This window comes from Ornithodoros turicata, chromosome 3 (genome assembly GCF_037126465.1).
Source record: "Ornithodoros turicata isolate Travis chromosome 3, ASM3712646v1, whole genome shotgun sequence".
In the NCBI taxonomy this organism is placed as follows: Eukaryota; Metazoa; Arthropoda; class Arachnida; order Ixodida; family Argasidae; genus Ornithodoros; species Ornithodoros turicata.
Window position 1 is genome coordinate 73,606,377 of NC_088203.1, and position 27,284 is coordinate 73,633,660.

General features: G+C 46.4%; 2 protein-coding genes across 2 annotated transcripts; one reads left to right on the forward strand and one right to left on the reverse strand.

Moving 5' to 3' along the window:
* Positions 1–15,736: 15,736 nt before the first annotated feature.
* Positions 15,737–16,650, reverse strand: LOC135389646 (uncharacterized). The gene has a single exon (XM_064619680.1). The coding sequence runs from the start codon at positions 16,613–16,615 to the stop codon at positions 15,737–15,739; it is 879 nt and encodes a 292-aa protein (XP_064475750.1). The 5' UTR covers positions 16,616–16,650.
* A 4,053-nt stretch (positions 16,651–20,703) lies between these two features.
* LOC135387330 (uncharacterized) lies at positions 20,704–22,114 on the forward strand. Its single transcript, XM_064616570.1, has 3 exons — positions 20,704–21,046; positions 21,233–21,392; positions 21,939–22,114. Exons 1-3 carry the CDS (start codon positions 20,852–20,854, stop codon positions 22,070–22,072), a joined length of 489 nt encoding a protein of 162 aa, XP_064472640.1. The 5' UTR covers positions 20,704–20,851; the 3' UTR covers positions 22,073–22,114.
* Positions 22,115–27,284: the final 5,170 nt, after the last annotated feature.

Consider the following 27,284-nt stretch of genomic DNA (forward strand, 5'->3'; position numbering starts at 1 on the left):
TGCGACCATGTGACATTCCAACAGCGCAAACAATGCCAGCATTATGCTTTGCAAAAGGTGAAAATACTCTACACAGTTTCACAAAAACATTTCTTTCACACTCACTCGCGTAAAACATGACAAACGTTGCAATGGCTGGCAAGCCACCCTTCACCATCTTGCCTTCCATGCAACGTAGTTCCTAGGCGGGCTGCGGTGCCCAATTTTCTTAGGACCGCCCCGCCCACAGAACACCATACCAGAGTCTTAAATCCGCCCTTGCCCTATACTGATTCCGTTAGGTCCAGAAGGCAAATTTCTAGCGCTGCACTGCCACGTGTTAGCGATGGACACTTCTGCAACAACCACACGCTTTTTTTTGCAATTCGATCACCACGTACACACATAATCATACAATCCACAGAACAACCACTGTGGCGTCGCTTATGACTGTAGTTGTCTCGTGACGTAAACCCTGAATTATATATGTAAAAAAAGATAGAATCGTACACAGAATACGTCCAGCAATCCTCATGTAGGTAAGAGTGTTTCACACTAGTTCTAGTCTACTTCACACACTTGCGCACAGACATTCACTGGCTGCTCGAGCAATACCGTCCAAACATGTATTACGCAGATCCAGTTAGCCAACTAGCAAGCTTGTGCTTATCTGTGCTCAAGACGCTCAGCACTTAGAAATAGATATATAACACTGCAATTCAGATGCTGCAGCTTCCTTGAAATAAAAAGTAGTCAGAAAAGTAGATATGCAGTTTTTCATCACGATCACCTGTTCTATTCTATTCTCGCACTATTCTAGTGGTAGTGATGTCTTCATGGTGTCACAAACACACACACACACACACACACGAAAGATCTTTCTTGCAGTGCTTAGATCAGAATGGGCCTTTTGCTAGTGCAGTGTTGAGACCCAGAACTGTTTTTTTTTTATTTAGGGTACGGGTAGACGTCGGGCCAATTAATTTATCAGAAATGCATGCAGATATTCATTTGGAAAAATTAACATATTGCGTAAATAACGACAAAAGAAAAGGAGGCCGTCAGCTGGTGTACGCCAACTTCAGTATCAGGACGGGCTGTGTGCACATTAACGGTCACATGTAATACACGTTGTGATTTTCCAACAGAACGGTGATCATCTGTTGAGGTGCACGTATCTCATGCACGTGATCTAATGTTCAAGTCTGTTGCCTTCCATTTCTCTGGCTACGGATCAGATTCGATTACTTCATATCATCCATCAGCCGGTAAAAAGTATACCTCAGATGCACATATTTATGGCCAGGCTCACAACAGAAAACTGACGTTGTTCACATCAAACGCTCAGCACCCCGGCACTGAATGAAACCACCGAAGTGGCCTCTTCGGCTGTCTGTTCAACTAGCTCAACCACCACGGCGAGTGCAACACATCAGGCTGTTATCCTTCGCGCACTTGACGCGTTTCTCCTCGACATTCCATAGAGCACCAACAATGTCAGCATTATGCACCTGAACGTGCGAAAACGCTCCACACAGCAGCACAAAATCATCTCTCCCGCGATCGCGTCAAACTTTTCAACACTGCGCTTGGTTAGCGAGCCGCCATCTTTCCTCTGTATTTCCAAGACGGGCGGTGGCGCCCGTCTCAGGTTTTGGGTGCTCCGAGCTGGCGCTGCCGCCGAAGTCGCTTATCGGTCAGGGTTTGTAAATACGCGTCCGGGACGCTCTCACTTGGATCTGGGAACCACATTTCGTTGAGTACGTACGTTTTGCAGTATAATTACCGTTTGCTTAAGCGTCTGTTCTCTTGCATGTGACACACGTTCCACTCCAACAGGAAGCACGCACGCTGCTGCGTCAGAGGCAATGTTTGAATGCGTTCATTGCCAGAAGCGGTTCCGAGGGCTGAATGACTACTTTCAGCACAAACGGTACCATGCCAGCATTGCTGATGGTGCTCGTTGCCCATTTCAGTTTTGCGCAGCACATTTCCATAAATACTCTTCGATAGTGTCTCATATAAACAGGCTTCACATTCAAGATCGCGAGGCGGTCGAAAAGGGCGGCGAGACTGTCCCCTGTCCGCTAAATTGCACTTCGTTAGTGTCAGGACACGATCGAGTTTGTGCATCATTTGTGCGGCCACCTCAGGGCCGGGCATGGTCCTATCACATGCCCCTATGAAACCTGCGTCAGCAAATTGAACACGACGAGCTCTCTCCGCAGCCATGTATGGCTGTTCCACAAATCGCACAGGAACACTTAGAGTGTTGAATCCAGTCTGCCATCGTGTAGTAGCGTACCTGTTGACAGTAGTCTTGAAAGCGAGGCACCTGACCATTCAGTGGACAACAGTTCTATACCAAGAATTTGCGATGGTGACGACAGTGCGGCACAATTAGTGGCTATCGTGACGCGCCTGTTCAAAGCCTCGAGGGTAATAGACGCAGTGAAACGAGCATGTTTCAAAAGAGTGCAGTGGAGCTCACATTGAAACTCGAAGCTAAGCACGTGCTGCCATCAACAAGCGTGCAGGATGTAATAAATGAAATGCACATACTGCTTGAACTGAGCCACGAAAGTTTGTTGAAAGACATGTTACGAATTCTTGGTGATAAATTAGAAAAAGAGAACGCTGAAAAGATGAAAGAGCTGATGAGAAACGATGAATTTAGTACAGTTTTCTCGTGCACGGGGCAGATGCGCTCAAAACAAATGCGACAGAAGGCATATAAAACGTTATTTCACAGTGTCAAACCTAGGGAAGTGTACTTGGGTATCAACGGGGGAACCTGAAGTGTTTCTACCATTACGTGCCAATCCAAGAAAGTATACGGTTCTTGCTTGCATCCTGTCTGAACAATGTGGTTTTCAATCGCAAGGACCAATCAGTATCAGGTCGTATTTGACGACCATCCCTCATTTTCTGACACAGAAAACTGCATCAAAATTGTGCTCTACCAAGACGCTTTTGAAATTGCAAACCCATTGGGATCTGCTAGAGGAAAGCGCAAAGTGGAGGCAACGTATATGACTCTTGGAAATCTTCCCCTCCCCCTGAGGGAAATTACAGATGGAATACAACTCGTATTTTTGTGGTTAGAGGTTGATTACGTGTAATCTGTTGTATTATTATAATCTGTGATTCTGTAGGTATTGCCTTGTCACTCGCGAGGAATTCCAAAATGATGTCACTGCGGTAGGGCAGCGGAGGTCAGCAGAACATTACGATGGCGTAATCGCTGAAGAGAGAAGCTTGAGAATGACCCAGACATGAAGGAGTGCTATGGTATAAAAGCTGAGTCACTATTACATAGAGTCAGCAGCTTCCATGTCTGTAAGTCAGGGTTACCACCGTGTGCCGCCCATGACCTACTGGAGGGCATCGTTCGTCACGACATGACCCTCAACATTTACTACTTCGTGAAAAAGCAAAAAGGTTCACGTACTTATAATTAAACAGGAAGATTAGAGGCTTCCAGTACCGTGAGGCGGATGGGAGGAACAGGCCTCCAAAGGTTCCTGTAAATGCAAAAAAGCTGACTGGCCATGCTGCACAGAACTGGTGCTTCATGCGACTGTTTCCACTCTTCATCGGTAACCGAATAGAGAACCCCTCGGACCCTGTCCGGATTCTTGTCCTGCAGCTTCCGGAGCTGGTTAGTCTCACTTTGTCTCCGAAACTCTCTGCTGCCCATGTAGCATATTTATCAGTAATTGCTCAAGATTACATTTTTTGTCGCCAGGCTTCTTTTCCTGACCACCGACTGCGCCCAAAGCATCACTACATCCTCCATTACGGAGGGCTCACGCAAGAGTTTGGGCCTCTTGTTTCGGTTTGGATACTTTAAAAAGTGCATCCGTTCCACTGGAAATTTCATAAATGTCACGAAATCGCTAAGCGAGAAACATCAGCTTCACGTGGATTTTTTTCCCTCCTCGATAAAAGTGTCAGATTTGGATGTCCTCCAACTGAATGCTTGTGCAGTGCAGCTCGCAACATGTCTTCAGCGCTACTTTGGGTCGGTTGACAGTGTTCAGACATGTGCCGCTGCTACGGTGCATGGAACTACTTACAGGTCAGGAAAGTATGTTGTGCTTTCTGGCTGTAGAACAGAAGTCATGTTTAGGGAGATCCAGCATATAATCTTTGAAAACGGTGATGTTCATTTTGTTGTTTAACCGTCAGAGGATTGTATTCTTCACCTCTTGGCGTCCATGAGCTTGTCAACAATAGAAGTGATAAGCTAGTCTGTGTAGCTCGAAGTGGACTGGCAGACTTTTCCCCTTATGATTCATGTCTGTTTTACAACAAAAACAGGTTATTGTCCTAAAGCACGTTGTGACCGAAAGCTCAAGAAGCTATGCAATGTATAATCTTACCACGAAGCTATAAGAGTCGCACATGAAAAAGGAGTCTGTTCCTCAAGTGAGGTGAAGGTAAGCAGATGCTTGTTCTCGTTCTGTGCATTTCATTCCACATTTCATTTTCTTTTATGAACCTACAGATCTATCTTGAAGACAGGACGCAGGTGGAGGAAGATACATTTGGTGATCTCTGCAATGACTCCTTTTTCGAAAAGATATTCATTATCACAGAAAGATGGGCTGATCGCAATGGCAAGGCACCTTAAAATAATTGTCATTCTTGAATTTGACTGTTGCATTGGTGTTCAGATGCAGACCTTCGAGCATCAACAACGGATGACTACCAGTGCGGGCAGAGCAGTTATCAGTCCAAGTTTTCAGAACCTGTACATCCAGTTGACTTCAACATCTCTTCGCTGTGCCTTTCAGCATCATCCGAATCCTCGCTGTCCGGTGGAAAGAGGCTGCTCACACGAGACCGCCTAGAAAGCGATTGTTACAATGCTTACGAAGAGGGGCTCAAGACCGAGATGGAGTCAACTCATAGAGGTCGCTAAATTATTCGTGGGAAAGTACTCTGATTCACTGCAAGACCGCTCTGTCACCGGGCATGTTTTGGGGAATGGGTATAGTTCGTTTTTCGAACAGTTGGCAACGAGAGTAGAGAATGTGGGCAGAATGCAGCGCTTGCAGCCTTCGTCAGCGGTAATCTGTCAAAACGGCAAGCTAAAGAAGCCTATGGGTGTGAAGACTGGCAGCCGTCCGGTAATGGCATATCCAGAGAAAGAGCTCAGGAACTGCAAACGTGGCTCCAGACAGAGGTGCAAAAGCCGGAAGAGCTGGTTGATACACATTCTGCTTCTCGTGCAATGCAAGACACTTATTTTTCTCAGCGTCTATACATTAATTCTAAAGAACCAGCCCACAGCACAGCAGAAATAAAAAATGCTTGGCCAATGCTCTTCCAGCGCCGGTTCTTCCCTGCACATGCTCAACGGCTTCTTGGCAAGGATGTTGAGGTAACCTGTGAGCAGTGTATGATAGCTTCCAAGATATATAGCACTACTTGAAAGGAATATGGCCTGGAACGAGCATTGGTGTTCACGATTTCCATTATATTGCTGCCTTTCTGATTCTATCACTTTTTCCCCTCGCAATTTAGGTGCCCTTCGGAGCGAGAATGAGGGCGTATACACGTCGTGTCAGTGAGGCTCTGAAGAAGAGCTCCAATCCTCGTGGTCACCACTGGCTTGCTTTGTCAGAAATTGCACGAAAGCGGACGCAGGTTCATGAGGATCCACAAGAAACTGTGCTGATACCTCTCCTGCTCAGCGCATTCACTGACCAAGATGACTTCCTCTTTCAGGTGTTCGATGTACGTATGTACTGTCGGAGAAGGATGTCCTTACCTGAGTACGCAACAACAGCTGTGTGTAGCACTGTATATTCAGAAACTCTTTACTTTACAGGAAGGCTACAGTGTTGTTGATAGCCTGGACCATCTCCCGTACACACCAGTGGTGGTTCTCGGTACGTAACTTTAGTTGTCCTGCACCCATAGTGAATCGACAAGGTTTCAAAGTATACAGGCACGCAGCCGTAGACGGAGTAGTTTTGCATTGCATGTTATAAAAGCATGGCTGAGCAATAACCCTTCAGGCGTTACCCAAAGGTGACCAGATTACAAATAGCCCGGCATATACGAAGAACTTGTCGTTCACGTAGACAGTAAACCTTCAACAAATTATTATAATGTGCTTTTTGCACAAAACTACAGCACAATGCCTTTTTCGTTTCAGGAGGAGACATATTTGCCCGCAACAAGCTCTTTGTAGTTGTGGAACATGTCATAATCTTTGAGGCTGTCAGCACTTTCACCGAAGCAACGATGCTCATGTTCATGGCCTATTACATGTTCAACATGAAATAACCAGATGAAGTGGCTTATACCCTGGAATTCATTCAAAGGTGATTGAGCACAGTAACTAATTGTCAATATTGGCGTCAAAATGCTTGAAAAGGGAACAAGATATTTCAAACCAATACAGATAAAGCACTGATGTACCTTTTTGCCTTTACCATTCGCAGTTGCGATTGGTGGGGTGCATTAGGTGAGAAAACGTACATGCTTTTACCTACATCTGCCAAATTGTCCTTGCGGATAAGACACTGCTGCTAGCGATTTCTTCTTAAGGACCCCAATTCCACCGTGGTTGCTCGTGTTTATTTTTCTTTACTTTGCTTAAGTGATCTTACAACGTCTTGCTTTGTTTTTCGATAGGCACCTTATGGATATAAACCCTTCCAGAGGGACAAAGAGGAAGAATTCACGAAAGCAAAAAAACGTGGGAGCCAAGGTCCTTTAATTCATGGATCTTCTCGGATAGCTTTTCAAACATGCATTTTGCAGAACTTGTGAATAAAGAATTTTGCCAAACCTACTCTGGCTGCTTTTGGTGAACTGCATGCCGTGTACGATACTGTTGAATGCCCTAACAAAAAAAATAATAATAATAAATAACAAATTAAAATAAAAAGGACACACAAGCAATACAACAACAGCATACTCCGTTGTTCAGTTAACGGACAACTGTCCGCAAAAAGCCATCAGCTCAGTCAATCCGAGAACGGGTGAACCTTCCTAAAACTAAAAAAAAAAATTATTTCAACACAAGACGAATAACTGTCCGTAAATAAGCTGTCTCTCTGTTAAGCAAACAACGGGCTATGTTATGGCAATATGGTTTCCGCGCTAACTTCAGTTTTTTTTACGAATATTTAACAGCTTGCGACTCGAAATAGAAGAGTTCCCCGTATCCGCACAAAATCCTTCCGCAAGGCGCGCAGCGAGCGTCAGCGCATCCATGTAAACTATCGCACGTGGCCGTGTGCCACGGCCGCGACCAAGCATGGATTGGGTAGCCCGGCAGTCACACCAGTCAGTCTAGATCACCATACTGACTGGGTAGTCGACCAAGCCAGTTGCGTTAACCAGCGGTCATAAATAAGCTAGCACAACCAAGACATCTGTTTTCGTACTTGTGTTGTTCAAAATAAGGGGGGAAATCTGAATGGGCGCTGTTACGACCGGATGCCATATTTCAACAGCTCACTACTGGCTGTCACGACTTGACGCCATGTGGAACAATACACCACCGGACGAGAAAGCATCCATAGCACCGTGGAATAATAGCCCTAATCCCTACTGAGGCAGCTGAAAAGACCTTGGCCGTCCAAGAATGATGCTGCATCGCAAGCCAGAGAAGGTAACATTTCATTACGGCCGAAAGTCTCATTACGATCAAAAATCCTTTAATCCCCAAGTGCTTTTTACTTGCCTACAGGTTGACCTTGGACATGGTGTGCAAATTACAAAGAAGAAACTGGACCACCTCAAGCAGCAGGAGGAAGAGTCCCGCTTCGTTAAGGAACTGGCCGTCGCAGTTTGGGGGATGTCCGTTCTGGCCCGTAAAACATTCACAGAAGAGCCATCGAACAACTCGAAGTCAAAAGGCAAGACTGAAGTGCTACCAGCACTAACGCCCGAAAAAGTGGAAGCTGTGTGCCGTAAGTGTGTGTGTTTTCCCTTATACTAAGCCCAGCTACGTTAGCAAAAACTCCCATTTTGGCTCGCTATTTAGTATTTTTGACAACATTTCAAAATGTAACACTCAAAGCGACGCATTCAGGTAAATTCTCAACTTGCAAAATTAGAAGACAGGCTTTGTGCTTCAAGTAATATACACTCTTAGAAAAATGGCTAGTAGAAAGGTAGTAACGACTGCGGTTACTACCCTCGAAGTGCGTTACTAGTTGGTCACTAGCTGAGTACTAGGTAAGAGTTGTGGAAAGCAGTAAATACTGCCGTTACTAGCCAGAAAGTTTTGCTTAGTAGCTGTTACTAGATCGATACTTATGTTTGCTACATGTTATTTTATGCCCGTTAATTTGTGATGGAGGCTATATTGGCCGAGTTAAAGGGTAATTTGATTTAAAAACACATGTGTCAGTAGAGTAGCATTTTATTCAATACGGGAGAGACTTACGGTAGCGTATTATTTGTTCCTCAGACAACCGTATGCGCGCATCCACACCCAAGAAGTCGCTTCGCGGCTGGTGGCGACTTCGTAATCTCAGAAGTTGCGATGCATTATATCAGTATCTGTTGTCCAGCAAATGGCAATCTGCTAGGAAGAGCTGTCCTTTTTTGTTCACACCCATGCTTTGCGAATATGAGTTTGTGTAGGCGCAGTATCCCCCGAGTACACCCCCCCCCCCTCCCACACACACACAACCACAGCTAGAGGTGACAGATCTTCGTATGTTTGTTACTACTTCTATATACAAGTTGGGAAATATATTGGCGCTGAAAAAACTTTAGCATTCCCTTTTTCCGAAATTATACGCAAGCCATGTATGCTTCTTTCTTTCTTTTTTAGCAGTGTACACTTTGTTATTTTCACTAGGTGAAGGTCGCGCTTTTACTAGCCAAAGGCAGTGCTATCAGCTAAGACCAACTGCTGGAGGTAGTGCTCTTTACTAGCCTCTTCAATTAGTAAATGTTACTACTGCCACTTTTACTACCTACGGTTACTAAGATCTTAGTGGCTGGTGTGACAAGTAAGTGCTTAGTTTTTAGTTAGTAAGCGCACCGACCTTATTTTTAAGAGTGTACCAGGTAACGACGGCCTCTGCTAAAGTCAGCACAGACCCTGAACACAGGCTAATCAGGATGGCTTAGAGAGTATAACTACAATGTCGAAAGCAAGCAGGTTGTACGGCTGAGGGCTCACTGCAGCGATTGTGGTTGTGGTTCTATCCGTAGTTATTGCATCAGCACCTAAAATTAGAGACAATAGAGTCTTCATCCAGAAACACTACAGAAATATTGGAAGCGACCAAATAAGGAAACCCAGTGAAACTCGTGAACAAAAATGAGTTGCGTGAAGGGTGTTACAAATGCATTCCTTAAACAATCTGAATGGTGCTGTGTGTGGTTGTCTCTGCCCACCCTGTGTTTCAAAATTTGCTTGTGCTTTGACACACCGGGTGCCTCAGTTAAATCCCCGGGCTAAATATTTGCGAACTTTCTTTTTTACAAGTATCTGTCCGATACCATCTACAAGCTGCGCACTGTGTGAAAGAGCGGGAGGCGCTCCTTATTTAAATAAAATTTCGAATGAGTGTGGTAAAAACATAACGGCTAACGCAGGGCACTGTCGGCATTAAAATAGGCACTATCCCTTTAGGGACCTTCGGTGGACACCTTTTATTTTATATATAATTGGGTGTTTACGTCGCGAGACAACTGAGATCATGAGCGACGCCACAGCGGTCGGTCTGTGGATTGCTTTTGCCCACCTGAGGGTTCTTTAACATGCGATGAAAGCTCATACACGGCACCCCGTATTTAACGTCCCTCGCGGAAGACGGGGACACGTTTTAGAGAAAAATCTGCCACCGAAGCGGGTCATTTGTTGCAGCAATTCTGCAATTCTGCAATGCAAGCAATTCTGCACCGTATGCGCGGCTGGTCGCGGTGAAGCGCAAAAAGACGTAAATTCATTGGTGTAAGGACATAATGCACTGGTGGATAAGGGAGTGGAAGAGCGTCCCTTTTGCCTTTCACTTCGACAGCCGCGACAAAAATATGTAAACCGAAACCAATTACTACCACGAACGACCGGCTTCGGTGGCAGATTTTTTCTAAAGGTGTCCACTGAGGGTCGACTTCCCCGTCTGTTACACATAATGTGGTGCGAAGGAAGTGCGGGTTCAGTCTCTTTACCTCCTGTCCTAACATTCATTTTGGTTTCTTCATACCTGGCAACTTCTCACCCTAATGAAGGTGCCAAATGGGGTAGTACCCATTTTAGTGTCAACAGCGCCCTGCTTTAGAATGTTTCTTTACGAAACTCATTTAAATTTCTCTCTAAATAATGAGCGCCTTCCACACATTTACACGGTGCCAAGTTTGTAGGCAGTATCGGACAGATACTTGTAAAAAAGAAAGTTTGTCGATTGGTGCACCCGTTCGCGAATAGACCTCTCCCACTCTTGTCTGCCAGTATTCGACAGCGCCACCAATTTGGTAGAGTTGAACTACGCTGGAAGCAAGAGGCGAACAACGTCGCACCCGAAAGCCACGGTCTTGAAGGGATTACGATGGTCCTTGAAAGGGACGCGACCTTCGGTCCTACTTTTCTTTCAATAGGAGGCAAGAGAAAAAGTGCCCATTCGTGGAACCCAGCCCAGCCCTCCCGTTTCGGTTTCATCCTGTCTACCAACGTCATGACGAGGTTTCTCGGGCAGAGATCTATTATTTAGCCCGCGGATTTAACTGAAACACCTTGTATATCATGCGTACCAACAAGCTCCCAGCTCTCCACCTTTTACCTTGTGTTTACAACTATCACTACAAGAAGTACAGTCCAAAGTATCAAATTGCAGTTTTACTTCAAATCAAGTACAAAGCCTTGTCATACAAGTTCTAACACAATTCGTTATGCTCCTCGGTAGCTCGGCCTGGGTGGCTCAATCGGTTTTGAGTTTGTGTTTGATTTGCAATTTTCTGGCGCAAAGATATCTGGGATCATGCTGCACCGTAGCCGTACTAATTCTGTTGGTTTGTTGAAGGCTACCTGGTTTGATTCATTGCCCATAACGTTGTATCACTGGGTGCGTGTCCACCTCAGGTATGTTATGTAGTGAGCAACGTACGGTCAATTTTCAAGCCATTGTCAGTGGTTATTTTGGCATAGGTAACGATATCACTTTTACCACAGTCCCTTGATAGCTTTCTGGTCACGCAGCTCCTCCGTAACTCTATGGGGGAGCTTCGCCCAGGGACCGAAGCGCCCGCGTGGTGGCGTTGCCATCGGAACCCAGGAGGGAAACGCCTGCGTCTCCCATTGCAGTACATGTGTTTCGGCTGTTGTCACGCGATAACTGTGTGCTAGCAGCATGCCAGAAACATGCTGTGTTACCAAATGCCGTTCTGGGTATCCTGGAGGTGACAGGGTGTCCATGTTCGCGTTTCCTGCGGATCCCGACAAGCGTGAGAAGTGGAAACGTGCCATTCCTCGCATTGAAGGTGGGCGGTTCACGTTTGACTCGCCTCACACACGTGTCTGCGAGAAGCATTTCGACAAGTCCGACGTCGTGTCGTGTGGCATGACCAGTTCATCATCAACGGCGAGGTTGTGCTGCACAAGCGTGGCAAACCAAAGCTTCGGGAAGATGCGGTACCGCACATATTCGATGGCTGTCCGTCGTACTTGAGCACGCCGAAACCGCGAAGCCGCTCCGTCAGACAACGAGCCCAAGGAAACGGCCCGGTGAAAAGAAAGCGTGCGCCGTCGACTCCAACGACGAACACAGCGTCCACGCCACCGTCTGCTGCACCTGAGAGTTCCCTGCTAGGCAATGACGAGACACAGGCAGTTGCAGACACAGGTACGCGATGTGGCCAAGAGCCTGCTCGTTTCCTTTTCCTTGCGAGCCGGTAACAAGAACCATGCTTGGCCCCGTGCTGACTGCTATCTGGTGTCTTTTTGCAGGAGATGATTCCGACGATGTCCGAGCCGGTACGAAGCATCCATCTAACATGACTAGTAAGAACATGCTTTCGGTGAACACGCAGTTAGTTTTAAAACAGACACTTTGGTATTTCAGACCAGTCATGCCAGACAAATACGGAAATCTGCTCCAAAGCTGAATTTGAGCATTTAAAGACAAAGCTGTGGACCACACTAAAGAAGGTGCGGGCGCTTTAGAAAAAGCTAGCGGAACAGAAGAAGACCTGCGCAACCAAACACCCATCTCACGACAAGGTTGCTGCAGTAGCGAAGCTTTCTACCAGGCAGAAGCTCATACTGGACCAAAGCCTCAAGAAAGCCTGTGCAAAGACCCCCAAGCAGCACATGACATCGGACCGATGTCGGTACCAAGTTGGGCATGTCGGTCCAACATAACCCCGACACTGCCAACTTGTGACCGATATCCCCAGGCAAGTTGGCAGTGTCGGCTTGATGACGGTTAAACAAATTTTGACAAAAAACCTGATAATACAAGAAATTTGCATATCGATGTCCTTACTTGATGATATATAACTGCAGCATGGGCTAATAAGTTGTGTAATGCAAATTAATATACCTGTACAGACATGTTGGCTCAGAGTTGGTGCCGTGTCGGCAGTGTATGTGAACATATGCCCGACACTGCCAACTCGTGACCGATATCTCATGCAAGTTGGCAGTATCGGCCTGGTGTCGGGTAAACAAATTTAAACGAAAACGATTACATTTAATGAAATTTGCACATCAGTACCCTCACTCTATCATACCAAATGGTTGCATTCACTAATAAGTCATGCAATCAAAATAAATATCACGGTATAGGCACATCGGCTCAAAGTTGGTACCATGTCGGCAAAGTATGCGAACATATCCCCGACACTGCCAACTTGTGACCGATATCTCATGCAAGTTGGCAGTATCGGCTTGGTGTCGGTTATCAGGTTTCCATGAAAACGTATGTCAAGAAATTTGCGTGTCAATGCCAACTTGTGACCGACATACACAGCGAAGCTGGCAATGCCAGTATAATATGTTTCAATTTCGAACAAAATACATTGTCGTTCAGCAAACTTAAATGTCGATCCTCTGACTTATCCGTGACAGCAGAACTGATTAAAAAGACAGTCATCACAGCTTAACATTAATTATTAATAAGTCACAAGCAAGTTTACGAGCTCCTAACCGGTACGGACAAACACACACTGTTAAGCAGCATCACGGTGCTGCCAGATAGGACAGTAGGGCTGAAAAAATGTGTTCACGAACACAAGATTTAAAAAAAAACTGCTTTCACAGCTGGTCGGGTTGCCTAAATCAGAGTTGAAGGTAGATGCGTACTCAAATTCCTAAGAGAAGCTGACAGAGGTCAGCAGCGTGCCCTGCCACCAGCGTCCATTACCCCGTAGAAATATAGGAGGACCTTTACGGTCTAATGTCGCACACAATTATCCCCCTTTTACAAGCTCATCACCAGTACGGACAAACACACACTGTTAAGCAGCATCACGGTGCTGCCAGATAGGACAGTAGGGCTGAAAAAATGTGTTCACGAACACAAGTTAAAAAAAAAACTGCTTTCACAGCTGGTCGGGTTGCCTAAATCAGAGTTGAAGGTAGATGCGTACTCAAATTCCTAAGAGAAGCTGACAGAGGTCAGCAGCGTGCCCTGCCACCAGCGTCCATTACCCCGTAGAAATATAGGAGGACCTTTACGGTCTAATGTCGCACACAATTATCCCCCTTTTACAAGCTCATCACCAGTACGGACAAACACACACTGTTAAGCAGCATCACGGTGCTGCCAGATAGGACAGTAGGGCTGAAAAAATGTGTTCACGAACACAAGTTAAAAAAAAAACTGCTTTCACAGCTGGTCGGGTTGCCTAAATCAGAGTTGAAGGTAGATGCGTACTCAAATTCCTAAGAGAAGCTGACAGAGGTCAGCAGCGTGCCCTGCCACCAGCGTCCATTACCCCGTAGAAATATAGGAGGACCTTTACGGTCTAATGTCGCACACAATTATCCCCCTTTTACAAGCTCATCACCAGTACGGACAAACACACACTGTTAAGCAGCATCACGGTGCTGCCAGATAGGACAGTAGGGCTGAAAAAATGTGTTCACGAACACAAGTTAAAAAAAAAAAACTGCTTTCACAGCTGGTCGGGTTGCCTAAATCAGAGTTGAAGGTAGATGCGTACTCAAATTCCTAAGAGAAGCTGACAGAGGTCAGCAGCGTGCCCTGCCACCAGCGTCCATTACCCCGTAGAAATATAGGAGGACCTTTACGGTCTAATGTCGCACACAATTATCCCCCTTTTACAAGCTCATCACCAGTACGGACAAACACACACTGTTAAGCAGCATCACGGTGCTGCCAGATAGGACAGTAGGGCTGAAAAAATGTGTTCACGAACACAAGTTAAAAAAAAAACTGCTTTCACAGCTGGTCGGGTTGCCTAAATCAGAGTTGAAGGTAGATGCGTACTCAAATTCCTAAGAGAAGCTGACAGAGGTCAGCAGCGTGCCCTGCCACCAGCGTCCATTACCCCGTAGAAATATAGGAGGACCTTTACGGTCTAATGTCGCACACAATTATCCCCCTTTTACAAGCTCATCACCAGTACGGACAAACACACACTGTTAAGCAGCATCACGGTGCTGCCAGATAGGACAGTAGGGCTGAAAAAATGTGTTCACGAACACAAGATTTAAAAAAAAACTGCTTTCACAGCTGGTCGGGTTGCCTAAATCAGAGTTGAAGGTAGATGCGTACTCAAATTCCTAAGAGAAGCTGACAGAGGTCAGCAGCGTGCCCTGCCACCAGCGTCCATTACCCCGTAGAAATATAGGAGGACCTTTACGGTCTAATGTCGCACACAATTATCTCCCTTTTACAAGCTCATCACCAGTACGGACAAACACACACTGTTAAGCAGCATCACGGTGCTGCCAGATAGGACAGTAGGGCTGAAAAAATGTGTTCACGAACACAAGTTAAAAAAAAAAACTGCTTTCACAGCTGGTCGGGTTGCCTAAATCAGAGTTGAAGGTAGATGCGTACTCAAATTCCTAAGAGAAGCTGACAGAGGTCAACAGCGTGCCCTGCCACCAGCGTCCATTACACCGTAGAAATATAGGAGGACCTTTACGGTCTAATGTCGCACACAATTATCTCCCTTTTACAAGCTCATCACCAGTACGGACAAACACACACTGTTAAGCAGCATCACGGTGCTGCCAGATAGGACAGTAGGGCTGAAAAAATGTGTTCACGAACACAAGTTAAAAAAAAAAACTGCTTTCACAGCTGGTCGGGTTGCCTAAATCAGAGTTGAAGGTAGATGCGTACTCAAATTCCTAAGAGAAGCTGACAGAGGTCAACAGCGTGCCCTGCCACCAGCGTCCATTACACCGTAGAAATATAGGAGGACCTTTACGGGCTAATGTCGCACACAATTATTCCCCTTTTACAAGCTCATCACCAGTATGCATGCTTGCTGACCCTTGTAAGTACATTCCAGACAGCTAGGAAGACATTTACAAAGCAATACCACTAAATCAGCATAGCAGGGCGAAGGTGTACTGAAGAGTGACCAAACAGTGACCAAAATTTATTAATTGAAAGCTGTTCCTATGTAGGCATCACATTTCAGGGTTTTCTGGAACACGCAACACTTGTCTCGGTGCAGCAATGTTGTCTGGCACAGAAAAGGACGTTTTTAATTAAGTCTTGCTCTCATTGGTGGAGGAAATGTAGAGGAGATGCAAAGACTCTATATTTAGTGCAGCAAGGGTAGAGCAACGTGCTCACACTTGTAACTGAGAAGCACACGGCTTTCCCTTCATGAGGGCACTCAGCTGCATGGTCCGTACACAGCTAGTGCTTCGGTTCTCAACACGAAAGATGTTCATAGTAGATGGTTTCATGGGGTAGGTGAAAAAGTCTCTCTCGTTTGAGAACACAGTAACACGAACCTGTGATGCTAGTACCTCACTGACACGCACAACAGTGTTGCCTTCCAGGATGTACGAAAAACCTTGTTTGACAGTTTCCACTTTAGTTCTAGTAGCATATTCTGTTGTGTGCTTCACCTCTGAAACTCGTCGGCTCAGCTGTGACAAGGGACAGCTTGTTGTTCGCAGCTTTCCTTTTAGCTTCCCTAAGAACGATTCAAAGCAAAAAGCGCTGAAGGAATCAAGCGGGCCATGATTTAGGCAGTCTCTTGCTAGATGAATGAGGGAATGAACGTTGTAGACAAGGTGCGTTGTGCCATAAAGTACACCCATTTCTTGAACAAAGTATCGTAACAGCTTGTCCGCATACTCGTTGTGCACCCTGTGTAAATTAGGTGCAGCTAGTATCCTTGCTGCTACATGGATGAGAAGAAAATGGTGGTAAAGCTTGTCAGGCAACAACTGCTTTAAAGCCACTGGTCCCGTGTACAACAAAAAGGTGCGAAACTCTGTGGCTTTCCACCTGTCAAGCTCTTCGATGCCTCTCGGCTTCCTTTGAAACGAAGCAGGAAAATCCTTGCGGTAGGAATTTAGCCTCTCACTTAGAATGCACTGCTGTTCAGTAGTCAGCTTTGCTCTACCGTATTTTCTTCCTGTCCAAATATGCATAAGTCTTTTCATCACCCCCAAGCACAGCAGATGCATATAGTCCAGTGGAAAGACTGCAATCATGTCGATATCCAGCTCAAGAAAAGGTGACACACCGGTGTGGTGGAGTGAACAAAGCTGTTCACGGAAAGTTGCGTCCGTGTGAAGGGCAGAGTCCAAGTCCAGAAAGAGCAGTCTGTTTTCACAGTGAACTCCCTTCTGTGTGCATCGTTCACAGCCATAATAGCCATTATGACTTTTTATGCATTTTAGGTAGCTACGTGCAACAGCATCACATATGATAGCACTCAACTTTACACTGATGTGTCGTCCTTTATAATGCAATCCACTTCTAGTAAGATCCTGAACTTCCTCGATGAAGGGTCCCAAAAACGCCTGCAAATCTGGCGGCTTTCCTGTGCCACAGTACACGCTGATGAGAAATGGCTCCTTCATGCTACAGCCCATGACCATTCCCAAAATCGGCCAGAAACTCGTCGAGGAGCTCTTGTACAATGGCAGTCCATCGATATTTACTTGAAGTTTGACTTCAGCAGGTGGAGGCCCAACTTGGATAGACTCCATGATAGCAGTCTTTAGACCAAAATGGACAAATGTCCCATTTTGATCCACCGGAGCTTTCCTTTCTGTCCCGAGAATGGTCCTTGCATCTTTTGGAACATTATGACCACGGGACCTGAGCAGAGCCGCAATGTCGTTTATGCATGCGTGCGTCAAATTATGTTTCAAAGAAAGATTGGCCAGTTGGTTCACCAAATCCTGTTCTGGATCTTCTGGACGTAGGGTAGCTTCACGTGTTGCGTCTTGTACCTCTTCATGATCACTGGACTCCCCCCACGACAGATCCGATTCCGACGTATCGAAACGCGGCACGATGCTTTCGTCCTCATCACTATGCAGTTCACGGCCGTCGTCTTCCCCGTTTCCGAACATGGGGCTCGTACTCGGAGGAGCAGGTGCTTCCGGTGCATCACTGTTCGCTATTTCGTTCACGGCGTGCTGGTATTCTTTACGTATCTGCCGGTAACGCGTCCACCTCGACATGACGCGAACGGCACCTTTCACAGACGGAGGATACGGTATTCCGTACAACGCACAGCTGTGCGTGGGAGGCAGGTTCAGCACATATCGTGCGACAACAGACGTATGTAAGTAAACACAAAATATACAGATCGGAAACAGTACGACACTACGAATGACCACAAAAAGAATCAGCGTTGCGACGACTTTCTGCAGATGTAAACAAGCGGATCGCCGCGAACAGCAACTTCGGGCCGGAAGCAGACATGTTTTTCAGGAACTCTCCTGTACACCTGAAGGATATATATCTTTATATTACGTTTTTTTCGTGTGTTCTTATATTTTGCGGTTTTTTAACGAAATGAAAACTGCGCGAATCAAATGTACCGAATCAAGTGCGCGCCTTCACGCGTTTCCGCTTCCTGCTTCTTGTTTCCGCGCCATTTTTGTCTTTCGTATTTCAGCACGGTGTATTTCAGCTTGCGGCATCTTTTCGTTGTTTCATTTAATTTGCTATCGGGTACGTCTGACAGAGGTGGTGGCTCCGACGTTGAAAGGGACTAGCGAAACATGAGGTAAGCTGTCACAGACGTTATCTTCTTTTTTGTTATTAGGCGGTGAATTTCGTCCACCGCCCACCCGACACCACGCCGCAATTTGGTGCAAATGCGCACCTACCTTCTAACTTATTTCCTTTGTGGATTTCAGTAAGAAATTCACGGTCGTGAAGTTCGGGAATGACACCGTCGAATTCGTGCCAACGAAGTGGATAGTTGCTGAAAGGATGTGTTTGTGGCCAACAAACAAACCAAATTCAAAGATATTGGAGATGGTAAAGGAACTGTGCGAGCCGGAGGCCGACTGGGAGATTTGTCCTTGCGAGTGCATGGCGTCCTTCAGTAAGTGTAGCGAATATTGCCGTGACTTTCAGGCTGCCCCTCAGTTTTTTCTAAGTGTTGTCTTTGTGAAATAGACAGCTTCAAGAAGGCAAAGAAAAACGCAAGGGACGCGGAATACACGTCGCACCTCGAGTCGGAATCCAGCGAAGGAGAGGATACTGGTGCAGGTATTGTTATAATTAAACTGTGATGTCAAATAGCATGTTTAATCACTGGTGCTTTACAGAATGTGCTCTTTTTCGTAGTTAACGCAAGTCAGCCAAGGAAGAGAATCAGACTACCATCACCATGTATGCTACACCTTCTTCCAGAACTGAGACTTTATCAGATTATGTGATTTGCAATATTGTGATGTTTGTACAGCCAGAGACATGGAAAGTGCACCGTCTAGCCCTGGTGAGTGCACTGAAGTTATTTTAAATACATATTGAATTGAGGATATGTGTACCATTAGGGAACCGCATAAAGCTGAAATTAGAATTAAAATGTCATGTCAAATAACATGTTTAATCACTGGTGCTTTACAGAATGTGCTCTTTTTCATAGTTAATGCAAGTCAGCCAACAAAGAGAATGAGATTACCATCACCACGTAAGCTACACCTTCTTCCACAACTGAGAATTCCTGAGATTATGCGATGTGTAATATTGTATTGTCTGCCCAGCCAGAAACATGGAAAGTGCATCTTCTAGCCCTGGTGAGTGCACTGAAGTTCTTTTAAATACATGTTGAATTGTCAATATGTGTACAATTAGGGATTCACATCAAGCTGCAACCCAAACTTAAATTATTCATGTGATGATGGTACAGCACCAGCCATTATTTGAACAATGTGGTACTTCAAAACACATTTTGCTACCAAGTTTGTGTGGTGGAAGTATCTTTTTGATATTGTGCACACTGTACTCATCTGTGCTTCCAGTATCACAGCCTTCAAGCAGTAGGAGCAGGCAGGATGCATTATCCCTAGGACACAGTAAGGCTGATTGTACACCAGTTTATTTTTTGCTCCGAGGCGTTCTGTGGCACATGAACCTCTGTGGTACATGATGTCCTTTGTCAAAGCTTTTGAAAAGTGTAACAGGACAAGTACTTCTGTAGATCATTTTTACTGCTTAACGACTTATGACAAAGCACGTAGACATAATGACAGCTGTTACTGCGGTGTTACAAAGGGCTTAAGGACAGGCCTTCGTCGTGTGGCCATTATAGCATTTCTGCAGCAAGGCGTTCTTAAAACACTGCAGTCTGAGCAATTTGTTGTACTTTACTTCATTTCATGGTTGTTTCAGGCTCACGTACCCCTACCTCAGGACGTAGCAACAGCGCAATTCACACAGAAGCGCTGGATGCTGAAGGGAATCTTACACGTAAGCTTATTGGACTTCCATGTTCTCTATGGATGTTCACTTCTATGCCCTTTTTGCTCAGGGTCACGTGCTCATCAACTGCTCAGCAGCAGCTAGCTCGTGCCCCGGTACTTTCTTCTCTGATACACAGTGACATTTGTGTGTCCCTGCTGCAGTTTTGTAAGTGTTGTGGGATTTTGCACTTTGCAAAAACAGCCTGGCTACTTTTTGCAATATATTACAACCCCAAACTGAGGAAGTAAAATTTGTTAGTTGATTGTGTGCTCAACCCTTTTTGGGCTACAGAACAGGAAGCAATCCTTTGTAACATCAAAAACCTCTAGTAAAGTAAATCACAATTACGCATGTACTGAGAGTCAGTCGTCACTTAGCCCTTGTTGAACTGAAGTTGAAATTGTGTATACTAGACAGTTTCAGAAAATCCTGACAGGCTTTGTGGGCATCCAACATTCGGGGAACTTACTAATAGTGGAGAAAAAAAAAGCTTTTTTTTATGTCTTTCATGTTTCTCCCTGTTGATTTTTTATTTCGATAAACAATGCCCCCCTGCCCTGGTGGATAATAGGTGGAAAAGAAGAAACTGAAACAGTTTGGCGGCTTTTCCTGTCTCATAATAAAATCCCACAGTTTGATGGTTTCAAGGGTACTCGACTGTTTCAGAAAATCCTGACAAGCTTTGCAGGCATGCAGCATTCCGGGAACTTACTAAGAGCGGACATTTTTTTTATGCCTTTCAAGTTTCACTTCCCCTGATCTTGACCCTTGGTGGACTATAGGCAGGCAATGAGAACCAAAATGGTTTGATGGCTCTTCCTCTGTCCTAATAAGGTCCCGCAATTCAAAGCACGGTGCACTGCCTTCTGGGATTTTCTGAAGTCCTTTATTGGGTGTAGGTGAACATGTGCAATGACAGTTTTGGGCACCTAGTTACGCGGTAATCAGAAAATGGTTTTATGTCAACCTAACCTGACCCATATTGCTTTGCAGCTTTTGAGAGAAAGACTCTCAAAATGTTAATTGAACTAAAGGCAGCGGTGCGAGACCTTAGGGCTGCAGTAGCAGAATGCAGGTGTAATATGGGGACAGCAGCACTGGAGGAGACCAGTGGTTTGCTCGGGGATATTCTGCCAGAGCCACTTTCAACCTGTGAAGAGTGGGAAGAATTAGAGAGCAAGCTAGAGGACAATAGTACAAGGAGGAACCTTGTAAGTGCATCCTTATGAATTGAACGTGAAAAGTGTGATGATTAATACAGTGGGTGTATGTGAGGAACCAAATGAACTTTGTGTCATGTAGTGAACTGCTTGGGAGCCCTGTGTGATCCCCACCAGAAAATACCCCCTGTTTTGCAGGATAATGCTAACAACGATCAATGCTCTTCTGTTTGCTAGGCGGATAGACTAGCAGTCCTGGGTGGTGCAAATCTCGATGATGTGGTGCGTGTCATAATGGAAACATGCACCAAGAAATCACTGCAGCAGAAGATTACGGTTGAGGGCCGGAATGGAAAGCGATCCTTCAAGGGCACACGCCTTTTTGACTGTGTCCTCAGTGAGTACCGTTTTTGGAAGGTGTTTTTGTTGGAAGTGATAATAAATTATGCTTCCCCACCTTTACCCCAGGAAAATGTAATACAGTAATGCCAGATGGGCAAACAGCATGAGGCACATATTTATATAACTTTATACACAAGCTAAGCTAGCTTCATGATATGGCAAACCTGTTTATCATATGAGGTATACAGGGTGCATCAGGTAAATCTCCGGGCAGAATAATTTGAGAACGGTGTCACCTATTGGGAAACTTTCTTTTTTGTAAGCATTGCTGGAGCATCATCCATTAGCTATGCAGCGTTATATTGATATGTGCACATTAATTAGCTGGAAGTAGAAATCAATTTCCACACGATGGTTTATTGGCTTTTCTTGTTTCCCTTTTTGTTTTCCATTTTGTTTTTTCTTTGGCATATCTCTGCTATACAACCTTTTAGTATACCAATCTGAACATAACCTCACCCACTTGTGATGCTCGTTTTGTGGTAGTTCTTCAATGCTGTACATATAGCCTAAAAAAATTTCTTTCTCCTCTCTTTGAAAGCTGCCGTCCATAAGCGGATGGACACCCTCAAAGTCCCTGTAACGGACAAAGAGATCACTGCCCGTGTGGGACGATACTTGACCTGCGCAGGTGACAGGGAAGGCGGAAGGAAACAAAGAGCTGTGAGGCATTAAAGCGGTTTGCTTATTTCCTGGGTAAGATATTCGTAGATTACTTTTTAGTCTTGCTGGTCATGCAGACCAAAGAAAGTGCTCCACTAATTTATTTATTCATGCATTGGACAGGCCCTTTTTAACTAACGTGGGGGCTAACAAAGGGTGTCCAAAATGTAAGTGATGTAGTAATCAACACCACAGTGCTGATAAGTTGAGGGTGACAGAAGCATGTATAAGAAAGAGTTGTGTACTGTGCTGCCTTTTAGTTCACAAATTACTAAAGCCATAAAGTTTGTAGAGGACGGTGGTCTTCCTCTACATGAGTCCCGACCGGCGATGATGGTATGCCACGGAGAGGCGATGACGGTGGCCTATCTCCATGGCCGCGCCGGTGGAACTGAGGCAGGTGCTCCAGGCGCGTGGCATTCTTCGTCGTTGTCCACCGGCCGCTACATCACTCCCCCCCTCAGACGCGGAGCGGCGATAAAGCAGATGATGTCCGCGACTTCACTGGAGGAGGGCAGCGAGGGCGACCGTGGTTAGCATGTACGGTTGAACAGGATGACGGCACGGCAGACGGTGGCGAAGCATCACAGCTGATGAGTAATCAGATCCGGTAGCCCGAGAACAGCGAGGAAAAGAGTGAGGCGCTGGGGAAGTGGAGGTCCTGGGGTGCCGCTACCGGCACGGGAGCCGAAGCTCTGAGAGTCCCAGAGGAGGAGAGGGTGAGGCTGTGGGAGCCGTTGAGAGACGCCGGCTGAAACGTGCCGTGGCGTCGGCTGCCGCGACTGCCGCGACCGGCAGGTGAGCGCGAAGCTCGGGTGTCGCGGCCGGCAGTGAAGGAGCGCCGGGGTGCGGTGAACGTCGGGCTGAAGCGAAGGGTAATGCAGCTGTGATGCGCGTGTGTACCGGTTGTAGTGCTTTGTAGGAGAGAGGAGCCTCGTGCCGTGGGTGAACGAGGAGCGTGGCATTGGCAATGGCGTGCTTGATGGCCAGAAAAGCCGCTTGGTGTCGTGGTCCTGGGGTGCCGCGACCGGCACGGGAGCCGAAGCTCGATAGTCCCAGGTGGAGTGAGTGAGGTGCCGAGACGGGCTTAAGTGTGCCGAGGCGTCCAGGCGAGTGAAGAGTTGACGGAGATGGTCTGCGTGCTCCTCGGGGGTCGAGCTTGCGACAAGAATGTCGTCAATATAAGCAAAGACGAAAGGAAGGCCTCTTGTGACGGAATCGATAAATCGCTGAAACGTCTGCGCCGCGTTGCGTAATCCGAAAGGCATCCTTTGGAATTCGAAAAGGCCGAATGGGGTGGTAATCGCTGTCTTTTTGACGTCTTCGGGCTGACGTCTGACGAATAATTGAACATGACTTCTCCATAAATTCACAATGAGAAAAATTTCATTGTACTTTGCATGAATTGTTAGCAGATATGCATTTTTTTTCAAGATGTTTACTGTTCATAATGATGCTACCTAGTTATGGTGTGCAATGCACAGAAACTGATTGCTTCCACTTTTTTTTTCTTCAGAAGTTGCAGTTCACAAGAGGCGCCCTGCTCACAAGAAGGCTGAGAGGGCCGGTACAGTACAGAATTCAAATAAATGTTTATTCACATAAATCACCTTTCATGTCTTAATATCATAGTGTGTAGAAAACACATGCTGCAGACTAAATACAAAATCAAGTTGGCCTAACATCGGCTGGCAAGCGGCATATGATATCTGTACCATGTCGGCACACGACATCGGACCAGCATAGGCTACCTGTCGGCATATGATATCGGTACAAAGTTGGCACATTACATCGGCCCAACTCCGGGCGATGTTGCAAGTTGGACGTTGGCCCGACATTGGGCGTGTCGGCAGAAAGACATCGGGCTGATGTCGGACCGACATCGGTGTGCTGCTTGGGCCCCATCTGCAATGAGGTACAAGTTGTTCACTTATGTTCACTGAAATAGAAGCCTGCTACAATGATCCAATTTCAGGAGTCTTAATGTTCGACGAGATGAGTGTACGCAAGGGGCTCCATCTTCGAGAGACGGACATGGATGTGGATCTTGTGGATCTTGGTAGCGAGACAAGGCAAGAGGAACACGTAAAAGATGGTGACCATGTCCTAGTGTTCATGTTTCAACCTTTCCTTGGAGGGTGGTCACAAACCGTCGAGTATTTTTGTGCCTCTGGAGCGACACCTGGCACTCTTCTCTGCATTTTCAGATTCCACAGCTCAAAAAGGAGCTCGACAAGATACTCCAGCGTCCTGTACTGCCTGAGGTTCACAGCAATGCCCAAGATGAGACTCCCACTGCTGCTGATGAGTGCATACTCAGGTACCTTGGCGGATATATTGCACGGAAGTTCTCGGCTGAACCCTGCAGCAACTGTGTGGCCTCTCTACATGGACCGGAGGAAGCAGCTGGGCTGATTAGGATCCGAACACATGGCAGCCTTGCAACACCATCAGCACGGCTAGGGAACCTCCTGAAAACAGTTGAGGTTCACGTGCAGAATGCGACAGCCAACCGCGCCTGCACCAGTTCTGTCTTCCACGACATCATTGAGAACTGCGTCCAAGACGAGAAGCTGTCTGAAACAGCAGTGGGGTGCGAGGACCACTTCGTACAGAAGACTGCGGAGGTGCTGCATTTTTTTGTCAAATGTCGTCTGCACTTCTTCACAAGAGGGGGGGGATATATATTTATTGAATGGAAAAGCACACAAGAGAAGCAAACAAGAAGTTCCGGGAATCGAAACCGCGCTCGTCTCCTGCATCTGGAGGAAGGAAGGCACCCTAATTCTGCATCCAACGACATGCAAGGTGAGTGCTCCTCTATAGCTGCTGATGATGTGTACAACCTGATGTGTGCGACAACTGACTGTGACCTCCCTTAATTTTGCAGAGTTGTGGATCAGAAGGAAGACCTCTTGAGCAGACCTGAGAAGTCGAGGAAGGCTCAGCACAACGTGAAGAAGCTCCCCACCGACAAGACCACCCAGTACAAGAACAAAAAACTGCCCTTTTCAGGGCCACCCAAATGCTTCAGCATGAGGCTTATTCCTGCGTAATCAATGAGAAGGCCACATTGTGGAGACCACACTGGTACCACCCCGAATGAGATGAATAAAATAAAAACAGGGAAGATAATTATAGCTCGGGTTGCGGCATAAGGGGGCATTGACTACTCAGTACTCTTGCTGATAGAATCTCGAAGAGAATTGCTCAAGAATTTGGGCTTTTGAGCTCGATTTGCCCCCTGGCATGCCAACAAGTGCAGTACATTTAGTGACTGTACATTGTCCCTTCGCTTTGTGCATTTTCGTGATCTCTCACCATGACCAGAAGTGTCTGATTAGTCCAGAAGTGGAATCCCTATCGGGTTGGTATTTTACATTTATACCCGTATTGCAACAAACAAAAAGGCATATGCAATATATCAAGTGATCGCGAGCGGCCGACCGCGTCAATTACTACGCTGTTGTGCGCGCAGTAACGGTCCGCGATTTATCGTGGAACGTCTCTGTGCGCGTAACAAAGTACGGGACATCTTACCGCCGGGCACGATGCACATAAACCGTGCAAGAATTTACGGTTGAGGGTTACGAAGATCAGAGACTCACGACAATACGTCGATGTCACTCGCAGCGACCTACAGCAGCTTTCCGCATAGAATAAAGTCGAACAGAAAACGATAATTCAAATCACAGCTGCTGCAACTTACCAGGAATTGATCGCAACAGATAATTTCGTTGTAGGAAGTTAGGAAAAACGCAAAAGCAACAACGCATCTACCACTTCCACAGCTAGCTCACGCGGGGACTTCTCCCGGGTTCCGATCGCGGCGCCTCCACGCGGCGCCTGTTGTCCCTGGGCCAACTTTTCGCCGGAGCTGCATGACCAGGAAGCTATCAAGGGACCGTGCTTTTACTGAGGTGCGGAACTTTGGGTACCTACAGGAGAGGGAGTCACCAAATATTCCAGTTTCACATTGTGAAGCTTCGGAAGTACACCTGGTGAGGGGATCAAAGGCCCTCTACTCGAAGGGGGATACCAGGTGCACCCCCGGCGAGCGAGTCGCCAATCCTCCTCTGTCCTAAGGACTTCGGGGTGCACCTGGGCGAGGGTCTACAGGCCTGTTCCTGCGACCTCAAAGCATGTGGTTCAATCGGTAGCGTATCCGCATGCCGATCCCAAGATCACGGGATCAAAACCGGCCGAGGACGGTGGCAACTTGCTTGAAGGGTACATGTTGCTCAGACACGCCGTCTACCGCGATGGACGTTAAATGTGGTGTGCCGGGGTTTCGGCGCACGTTAAAGAACCCTCAGGTGGGCACACCTAATCCACAGACCCGACCACTGTGGAGTCACTCATGATCACGGTTGTCTCGCGACGTAAACCCCCGACCTTGGTAGTGGTAAAGTACTGGCCTCTCTTCAGGAAGAAATTTCTGAAATCCTGCAGACTGTATAGCTTTCATCTACGTTTCAAAGGGATTTTCGGGTCAGATTTAATTTCCACTGTGTATTGATGCTTTCAGTCCGCTCCTGTGTTCATGCTTCAGGATTTCTATGAGTTGACCTGCATATTTTCCTTTTTGCAGGGACCTAGAGGAGGTACTTGTCTGAAAAACACCATGTTCAGGCCGAAGAGCTAAGGAAGAAGTCTCCTACAATGCACAAGTATGTGAGTGAAAAAATGTGTGACTCGCGACGCAGGCGAAAGGACGTTTAATCATTTTTCAGAAACAGTGTTGACTCTACTCAGCCTAGTCAGTTCTATGCATCACTATAAAAACATACCTTCACTGTACAGCACGCTGTGTGCCAACCACTGCCACGGATGCTTAGAACTTTCGCCAGTGCAGCCGACCGCCCCCTGCACCGTCTCGTTCGTTGCAAACCAGTGCACGCCAAGTGTAGCCCTAGTGTAAGGAAACTCTGCACTCCCGCAGGGGTCAGTACAACGGTAGTGCAGAGTAATGGCGGCAATGGCAGCAGAGGACACAAGGCAAATAACAGTTCATGTAAATTATCGAACGTAACGTAACGTAAAGTTGAAATAACGATTCACTACAGTTTTGGTGTACATTGGTACAGGTTCCTGTCAGTTCGCAGAAGACTCAACGCTATCACGGTTGCCAGGTCGTCGAATTCTTCGTCCTTGCTGTCAGAATCCGCAAGTTCCATGGCTGTTTGCACAATTGTTGAACAGTTCATTGTGTTCGAAATTAAAA